General features: G+C 46.3%; 1 protein-coding gene across 2 annotated transcripts in view; it reads left to right on the top strand.

Moving 5' to 3' along the window:
* OSBPL5 (oxysterol binding protein like 5) overlaps positions 1-10035 on the top strand; it is an 83877-nt gene that overhangs the window by 32045 nt on the left and 41797 nt on the right. For both annotated transcript variants that reach the window (XM_018555518.1, XM_018555526.1), the window contains exons 2-3: positions 2911-3067; positions 5549-5622. In XM_018555518.1, coding sequence (XP_018411020.1) covers positions 2911-3067; positions 5549-5622 — 231 coding nt within the window. The remainder of the gene's footprint in view (positions 1-2910; positions 3068-5548; positions 5623-10035) is intronic.

Here is a 10035-nt window from a genome sequence, read left to right as displayed (position 1 = left end):
GAAGGAAGGGGGTAGGAGATATTTTCTTTAAGTGGATGTAAACCCAAAATCTATTTTTGGTATATTTGGCATCGACTCGCTGATACAAAAAGATACAAAGTGTCAGCGGAGAGAGGATACAGTCCTTCTGTTGAAGTTACTTCCATTCAGAGTTCATTGAGATGTTCCCATATGAATAAATAATGATATCTGCGGCTTTGCAGCTTTCCGCAACTCTACAGAACAAGTAGAAAGGGCGCCGGCATCGTGTGATATTGCCCCTCCAGAGCCTGAGGCCCCGGGCGCCCGCACCGCCTGCACCGGCGGTAGTTCCGCCACTGGAAGAGGGTTCACCCTTGAAGCACCCAACCCCGGATGTATGCTTAAAGCGGACCTTTACCCCCTATGAATAAAAATCACCTCTGCATACTGATATGAAATCATCTTGCATTCATTAGTTAAACAAACATATCTTATTTTACTTACAATTTCCTATTTTTCCACTTCCTGGTCTTCCCGGGCATTAGTGATGTCATGTGCCCAAGCGTAGCACCCTGGGAAGTTTGCATCAGCAGAGCATTGCTGGGAAATCTCATCTGTAATCTCCTGAGACCTCAGGGAAAGGCATTTTCCTCCCCTGAGATCATGTGCATGGTCACATGTCCTAGTCACAGGTTCCAGAGTTCCAGGAAGTACAAAGAGATATATTCATCTGCTCTTAGTAAACTTGGCCACTTTGAGAAGAATGAGGAGGAAAAGAAAGTCATTACCCACTGCCCGGTATCCTGATTGGCCAGGAAGTTGGCTACATGTTTCCTCGCAGCACTGCCGGTCAGGCTTCACGGCCAATCAGCATCCGTACAGAACAGAGTGAATGGGGAAGCTACTGCATTATGGCCTCTAGATGGCGCTAGGAAATAGATACATGTTAGTAATGAGATACAATTCAAGAGAACGCTGGAGGGAATGAGAATATAAATGTAACTATTGCTATGCCCGTAGTGTCAAAGGTTACATTTATATGCTCATTCCCTTCAGGATCCTCTTAAATTGTAACATTGTATCTTCTTACATTTATTTCAAAAAGCTGATGCAGAATGGTATTCATTAATGTATTATTATATTACCTGAATTTGCCGTGGTATCAGCATCTTGCAGTGCCTGTAGCAGTGGGGGAACAGCACAATGAGCCAATAAGGTGTGCCACAGTGCAAAGAGCATGCTACAATATATTACATTGTGTTTTTTAGACTGCAAACAAGCTTTAAAAATGACAATAAAATGTTAATTGTTATATGAGATTTAAGTTATTAGATTTAGATCTACTTTAAAGCTGAACCCCGGGCAGGAATAATATCATTGAAATGTATTCTTCAATAGCCACAAAGGATATAAATCCACTTTGCATGCACCAAATGCCTTTGCATGATAAGACCAATCACCCTGCGCAAGAAGAGAGTGCAGCAGTGAGCTGTCTTTATTACAGGAGGGGGCAGAGACAAGACCACTCGTCTTTGTTACATGAGGGGGCGCAGACAAGACCAGTCACCCTACACAAGCAGAGAGAGCAGCAGTGACCGGTCTTGATTGCAGGAGGGGCGGAGACAAGACCAGTCACCCTGCACAAGCAGAGAGAGCAGCCGTGAGTGGTCTTTATTACAGGAGGGGGCGGAGACAAGATTAGTCACCCTGCACAAGCAGAGAGAGCAGCAGTGAGCGATCTTTATTACAAGAAGTTCCAAGTCTCACACTGGACAGATCTGGAAGAAATACATAAAGCTCACCAAGATTAAAGAAGTATACACATGACCCTCGTATGAGGACAGTATCTGCTTATCTTAGGGTCCAGCTCTCAAGCAGGATCTACGTATGTCCCTGTATAGTGGACTAAGGTCCCCCCTAATCATGGTGACAACGTCTTCTCGCTCTGACTGGTGGGGCGGGGGAAGGGGGGGGGAGACGGCTCAGCCACCCTAGTTGCCTGATTACGCCCCGCAGCTCCTCTGCAAACGTTAAACGACAGGCGAAGATTGCTCCCTGAGTGGCTTTATGTAACCGCTGCAATAGCCGCCGTCTTCTGGTTTATATGAAATCAGTTTTGATGTATTATCGAGCGCCGAGGTGTCTAAATTTAGAAGCTTTTCATGGAGATAATCTTGTTCCAGCCACTTGCACACAGGCTAGTGGCATTACTCATAAGCATGGCGTACAAGACCTGCGAGTAATGATAATCTTATGGAGAGCGGCAAAACGATGCAATCGCAGTACCGACCGCACTGGATGCCACTGCCGAGGCTTTGTCACTATAGATGGACTTTATATAAGAGCGCCGGTTACAGCACACGGTCACTTTTATCATGTTTATTTTGCTTGTGACAGGTTTTCTTTGTGTGCCTTTATTTTCTCAGCTGTGATAAACCTGTTACCTGCTGGCATGCTGCAGAGAAGTCCCTAGCTCTCTGTGTGGAAGCAGTGGTCTCTCTGCAGAAGTCTGACACCCCCCCTCGTGAGTCAGAACTCTCCTACCAGTGTAATATGTGAGTTCTGCTGAGCAGTGGCCTCTCTGCAACATTACAACACGCCCCCTTCTGAGTCAGAACATTTAGCAGAACTCATGCGCCCTGCTGATTGGAGAGTTCTAGCTGAGCAGGGGGTTAATGAGACCTCCACAGAGAGACCGCTGCTTCCACACAGAAAGTAAGGGTCCTTCTTCAGCATACTGATGGGGAACAGAGTAGAAAAGCCTGTAGAATATTCTGTCTTTATGCCTGTGTGCACCAGCCCCAAGACTTTGGCATGCGATGGGTGCGGGGCGGTGTACATGGCGATAAAACCGATCCTTATCGTTTTGCCCAATGCGACAATTGCCAACAATATTGACATCTCCGTCCTCCGTCATTGTGATTAATGTGTCCATGTGATTCTTTACAGAAAACTTCGCCAGCGCACACTATGAAGGAGGAAAACTTCCTCCGCCGCAGATTCTCCTTGTGCCCGACCGCCATCGCCGCTCAGAAGAACGACAGCAACAAGCTGACGAGGAACCTCTCGTTCGGAGCCGACCATGACATCCATTCCCTGAGCACGGGTGAGTGTTTCTAGTGCCAGCCCTGCCAAGGAACATTCAGATTAACTGACAGCTGCAGTTTGTACTGACACACAGTTATATATATATATATATACACACACAAACTAGGGATGCACCGATACCGATACTAGTATCGGTAGTGGTGCCGATGTTGAGCATTTGGGCGAGTAACCGTACTCGCCCAAATGCTCCAATGCCTTTCCCGATACTTCCTGTATTAGGAAGCCAGGCAGTGCATCATTACACGCTGATTGGCGGCGAAGCCGGCTCCATGCTCCCTCATCACTTGTGATGAGAGAGCATGGAGCCAGCTTCCCGGCCAATCAGGAAGCCGGGCAGGGTGCAATGACTCGCTGCCCGGCTTCCTGATTGGTCGGGAAGCTGGACAATCAGAAGCCGGGCGCTGTGTAATGACGCGGCGCCCGGCTTTCTGATTGGCCGGGAAGCTGGCTTCATGCTCTCTCGTCACCTCATGACGAGGGAGCATGGAGCTGGCTTCCCGGCCAATCAGGAAGCCAGGCGCCGCGTCATTTCACGGCCACCGGCTTCCTGAATGGCCAGAAAGCTGGCTCCATGCTAACTCGTCACATAGTGACGAGAAGCATGGTGACAGCTTCCCTGCTATTCAGAAAGCCGGATGGCGAGTCATTGCACGCCGCCTGGCTTCCTTAATGGGACTTCCGGTATCGGTATTCGGTATCGGCGAGTACAGGAAAAAATATATCGGTACTGGAAATACCGGTATCGGTGCATCCCTAATACAAACAATAGCGCAAGTTACATGCATAGCGTGTACAGAACGTATGCTCATTCTATAACCTGACAGCGTCATATGAAAATGGATTTTCAGCTACTAGCTATATTCCTTTTCTTTGCTGTTCCTTCTTTGGGTTTTCATAGATCGGCTCTACAATACCAGAGAGTAAAGATACAAAAGGGAAATATAATCCAATATAATACAAATGTTATTGGTCACAATATATCTTCAGCTAAGATTCCGGTAGAAAAATGTGTGAATCTAGGGTAAAAGTTGGGTGAATCTTGAAAACTGTTAAACCGACCCCACAGTGCTCTCTGCTCTTCAGCTCCCAGATTTGGGGTAGGATGTGTTTTTTTTTTGCGCTTATTGAACAGATAGAACAGAACGCTGCACATTAAACAGACCAAAAGGATGGAAAACTACCACTTCCAGGGGGTTGTCGTCACCGGCAGCCAACCTTTATTTCTCTCGGTACAGATCAGATCATTTGCACATTTGCTTCCTTTTCAGCTTCTGAAATGGAGGGGGAAAAAACCCTGAAAAGGTTACAATAAGACATCAGACGGATCTATTATTAGGGACTGAGTAATAGTTAATGAAGTCGGCACTGAATCATCTCATTAAAGAGGACCTGTCATCACTGCCGAGCTGCTGCCGTCTGTCACTTTGCTGGCTGCGAGGAGCTCAGGCTGGTTGGGTCTTTAAGCTATTCAAGGATGTAAGAACTAACTGCAAAGTGCGGTAACCCATAGCAACCATTCCTAACTGACTTTGCTGAAATCAGAACAGCACAAGGGATGAGTTGGGTTGCTATGGGTCAATGCTTTTCACACTTAAAGCCCAACTCCAACCAAACATTTGCCTGGCTGGAGATATTTTCTTTCACTTCCTGTTCTGGAGACACAACAGGAAATGAGAGCTCTTCATGATGAATGGCATTCACATTTTAGGGAGATGTCACAGGCCCAGGGCCTTTCCAACAATAATTGCTTCATGGGGCGATAGCGGCAGACACCAGAACGTGCTGTCCGTGGCTTTGTCTGGTGTCCCACCCAGCTCACTGATGTCATTGGTTGCCAGGAGCTGGGCAGGACACCAGACAGAGCATCACAGGTTGCTAAGAGCTCTTCTTCCTGGAATCTTGGTGAGCTTTGTGTATTTCTTCCAGATCTGTGCAGTAATCTTGTGTGAGACTTGGAGCTTCTTGTAGTAAAGACCGGTCACTGCGGTTCTCTCTCCTTGTGCAGGGTGACTGGTCTTGTCTCCGCCCCCTCCTGTAATAAAGACCGGTCACTGCTGCTCTCTCCTTGTGCAGGGTGACTGGTCTTGTCTCTGCCCACTCCTGTAGTTCTCTGCAGGCAGCCTGTAGTGGATGCCTCCCAGAGCAGCTCTGCTTTCTGCGCAGGCTACATGCACAGCACATTGAAGGTAATATCTGGGTGTGCAAAAGCATTTCGTGGATTTATTTATATTCTTTGTTGCTAATGAGGAATATAGATAAAAGTTTCTGTGGCCGGAGTTCAGCTTCAGTTCTTCCGCCCTGCGTTCACTATTCCTATACTTCTTGTCTGCACCTCCTCTGCACAGGAACCCTGAACCTGGGTGTGCATACTTTGCAAATCTCGGCTCAGATAAAAGCACGAGGTAAAGCCGTATGTGATATAATATGGTTTTCTGTTCGTCAGTGTCATTGTATCCAATCTATTGTTCTCTTCTTCCAGGGAGAGACGCCGAGCACACTGCGTTACCTGCTGTGAAGGACGAGGCTGCACTGACACCAAACTCTGCTAATAAGGTATCTGATGATAAAGTGAACGTTGTATTATCAATTACCATGTCATTAGGGTAAAGCAACAGGCTATCTTTAATGGTTACAATTTTCTTTTTTTATTATTTATTTATTTGATGTATGTGTCCTGTTGGGGAGGTTTTTTCTCTACTTCCTGTCCTGTAAACACAGCTGAAAAATACTGCAATCTGGCCACTAGATGGAGCTGAGGAGCATAGGGTATAAGTATTTATTTCCCATGCTCCTCGGCTCCATCTAGTGGCCAGATTGCAGTATTGTCCTAATATTACATTTGACTTGAAAAGAAAAGAAACCAAGAATGTCAGTTTTTGTCCTCCATTCACACAGAAAGAATGTTTACAGAGTTTGCCAGTAAGAATAGCATTCCGAATTGTTATAAATACACCCCTGAGTCTTACATTTTAATGTAGGTTGGGTTTTGGTCCAGCTTTTTTTTTCTGCATATGTCCTTGTCTATGCCCTGAACAGCCATAACATTATGACCACCCACCTAATATTGAGTAGATCCCCTTTTTCCTGACCCTTCGGGGCATGGACCCCACTAGACCTCTGAAGGCGTGCTGTGGCATCTGGCACCAAGTCGACAGTAGCAGATCCTTTACATCCTTTAATATATGAGGTGAGGCCTCCATGGATGGGGCTTGTTCTTCCAGCAGATCCCACAGATGCTCGATGGATTGAGATCTGGAGAATTTGGAGGCCAAGTCATCACTTCAAACCCATTGATGTGTTCCTCAAACCATTCTTGAACCAACTTTGAAGTGTGGCAGGGCTCATTATCCTGCTGAAAGAGGCCACTGCCCAATGTTTAGGTGGGTGGTATGTGTCAAAGTAACATCCACAAGAATGGCAGGAGTCAGGACCCGAGGTTTCCAAGAAGAACATTACCCAAAACATCACACTGCCTCCGCTATTCACTTCTCCTGTCAGTGGTCATAACGTTATGGCTGATCGGTGTAAAAGATGGAGCCGTGTCCCTCCTCTGAATCACTCAGCAGTCTGTGCAATCTGATCTTCTCTGCTCTTCAAGTCTGTTTCAACACAGCTGTTATCTGAGCCCCAGCAAAGCTTGTGATCTTTGCCTAGAGCTCGCTACCTATTCATGAAAATTATTATTATATGGGATATTTCACATATGCCTGATTAAAAAAGAACTACAAAATACATACAATGGTCATAAATATAAAATAATATAATACAGTAATATAATAGAAATATAACATAAACATATAAATGTTATGGGGATCATTTATAAATGCTCCACCCAGCCATGCTGTGAGCAAATGCCGTTCACTGAGCATTCCCGCCACTAGGTGAAGCTGAGGAGCATAGCAAAGTCCTATGCTCCTTGGCTCCATCTGGTGGTGTGAATGCCGTGTGAACCACAATTGCCCAATAGAAGCTGATCGGTTTCCATGGATACTTACTGCTCCAGTTTTGATACATTCCCCTCCATGTGTTTATCTATTAAAACAATAAAGTGACATTTTAAATGCATTTGAATTCTTCATAAACAAATACAAAACATAATTCGCTGTTACAAGACAAAACTGCGGCTGAAATAAAATGTGCGGCGGGTCTGCACAGTACATACAATTCATCGCCCGGCGCTCCCTCCGTAATCCGGAACTTCTCCGGGCGCACACTTGGTGTTTGCAGCTCTCGCTGTTCTGGGACGCCGTGTGCCAGATTGTGAGTGTGAATAATTCATCTCGGCGGCTCTGCAGCGAACACCCGCTACGTAGTATCACGCATTGTGCCCTGCATTATTCATGCCGCGCTTCGCTGGCCGGGCAAATATGCTAATTATCCAGATTGTCAATAAATGGAGGAAATGATTATATCCCACTTATGACGATGAAATATGGAGAGCGCTGGATGAGAATGGAAATAGTCCAACGGATAACCCCAGAGGAGCCGTTCCCTCTATTGTTCTCATTGTGTCTCCTCGTGTCTCATTTCACAGCTAAAGAGAATCTCTGTATATGTTTTTATGATTTTATTATTTGGTAAATGTGATCGGCTTTATGTCAATAAATCATCATGTGTCCATGTTGTACAAACAACTCGGGGAATGTGAAAACAAACAGAGGAAGAGCAATATTCAACTTATGGTAGAAATATGTCTTTGAGAAGGGAAACATGACTGAGGTGACCCCTGATATATAATAGACAAGAAATGCTGGTGAAGCCCAGAGTGCAGAGATTCATTTTATTGTCTGACTTGTACAATCTCTCTCTCTATCTCTCTCTCTTTTTCTATCTCTCTTTCTCTCTCTCGCTCTCTCTCTCTCTCTCTCTCACTCACTCACTCACTCTCTCACTCACTCTCTCACTCACTCACTCACTCACTCACTCACTCTCTCTCTCTCTCTCTTTCTCTCACTCTCTCTATCCATCTCAGGGGCGTCCGGAGGCATGGTGTCTCCTGGTCTCCTGGAGCAGCCACCAGGTGACACCCCGCCATGACGTCATCATGTGGTTACTTGCCTGCAGCCATCTTGGTCTATCTATGGATGCCAGCAAGCACAGAGAGGAGAGTACGTAACCCGCCGGGTCCCCTCCTCTCTCGTGCAACTCTTGGGCTCTTGGTCGATGACCGAGTGCCACACTTTTCAGAGGGGGTTGACACCAGGGGCTTCCCGAGTTCGGGTGTCACCCGGAGTGGATACCGGGTGACACCCCGCTATGACGTCATCGCGCATGCGCGGTCATCATATTGATACCTGCCGGCGGCCATCTTGGTGATGGATGCCGGCAGAGAGAGGAGGGGACGTTCACCTGGCGGGATAAGGTATGTCGCCAGGACCCCTCCTCTCTCCTGAAACACCCCCCTTGTGACGCCATTGGGTGACACCAAAATGACTGACAGTCATTTTGGTGTCACCCCCTCCAATGGTGTCGCCCAGTGCAGGCCGCACCTCCCTAGTGGTGCCACTGTCCATTACCTATCTATCTATCTATCTATCTATCTATCTATCTATTTTCACCTGGCGGGATAAGGTATGTCGCCAGGACCCCTCCTCTCTCCTGAAACACCCCCCTTGTGACGCCATTGGGTGACACCAAAATGACTGACAGTCATTTTGGTGTCACCCCCTCCAATGGTGTCGCCCAGTGCAGGCCGCACCTCCCTAGTGGTGCCACTGTCCATTACCTATCTATCTATCTATCTATCTATCTATCTATCTATCTATCTATCTATCTATCTATCTATCTATCTTTCTTTCTGTCCATCTATCCATATCTCTCTCTCACTCTCTCTCTCTCCCCCTCTATCTCTCTCTGTCCATCTATCCATTCCTTATCTATCTATCTATCTATCTATCTAGAATGAGAACAATAGATTTTTAAAATGAAGGTCGTATAGTGGAGATCAGTATTTTGCAGCCCACAGTTGTCTTCCATGTCCAGTAATCCCGTAGATGTCAGCTCTGCTCCTCGTCTCCTCTTGCTGTACAATCTCCACCAATTAGCGGTTAGCACAATGTTCGGATGAATAATATGGAGATCCAGATTTTAAACTCGTTCCTTTTGCTGCATCTGACAAATATCTCTTGTTCTCTATAGAACTTTCTACACACATAATTGTTCTTTTTATCTGATACATTGTTGTGAGTTCTGTGTTGGTGATTTGTTCACATATTGCAGCTGTTCAGGTTTTTTTTTGCTCCTCTAACCAGGTGAATGAGTAAGCGCTGAGCGGTTCCTTCTGCGGACTTTCCGTGACAACTCGTCCATATATTGAGTGGCATTGTACCAGCATGGCGTGCGGCACTGCAATGTGTTTTCTGCTGAGACAAGCAGGACTAAGAACACAAAATCCCCGGTGACATTTCAGCAGCAGGCAATGCGCCACAGTTTATTTCTGAAGCGACAGCGGCAGCGCCCGTGTCCCCTAGCGCATACATCACCATGAGCCTTCACAATGCTTTGCAGTCATTAAAGTGAACCTGTCATGAAAATTTACACTCATGAAGAATCAATAGAGCCCGTGTCAGCATTTCCCCATCACATTATCATTCTGAGTACAGAGAATCTCTTCCTTGCCCCAAGCAAACTGCTGCTGCCGAGCGCTCTCATGTGACCTGTAACCTAGGCAAGACATCACATGGTCTCTTGCCAGCTGGATCATTGTGGGCGTTTCACGTCATTTGGGACTGCAGTCTGCAGTCTGAGTCTGCTGTTTTTTAACAGTTGCTGCGTGGTAGGCTTGCAGTAAGATAAGAGGGTGAGCAAGATGTCAGCAGGATGCATATGGAATGTAGATGACTGGTGGGAGTTCTGGACGGGGGTCACCTGATCAGCAGCCGGCGGCTTTTCCCTTTCCGTATAAAAGTAGAAAGAAACCAAATGAATTATTGAAAAACAGATATAACTATGGATTATTTTATTTTT

Source organism: Nanorana parkeri, unplaced genomic scaffold (genome assembly GCF_000935625.1).
Source record: "Nanorana parkeri isolate BGI_ZX_2015 unplaced genomic scaffold, ASM93562v1 scaffold10, whole genome shotgun sequence".
NCBI lineage: Eukaryota > Metazoa > Chordata > Amphibia > Anura > Dicroglossidae > Nanorana > Nanorana parkeri.
The sequence above is the reverse complement of the archived record's forward strand: the minus strand, read 5'-3'. Positions and strand labels throughout refer to the sequence as shown.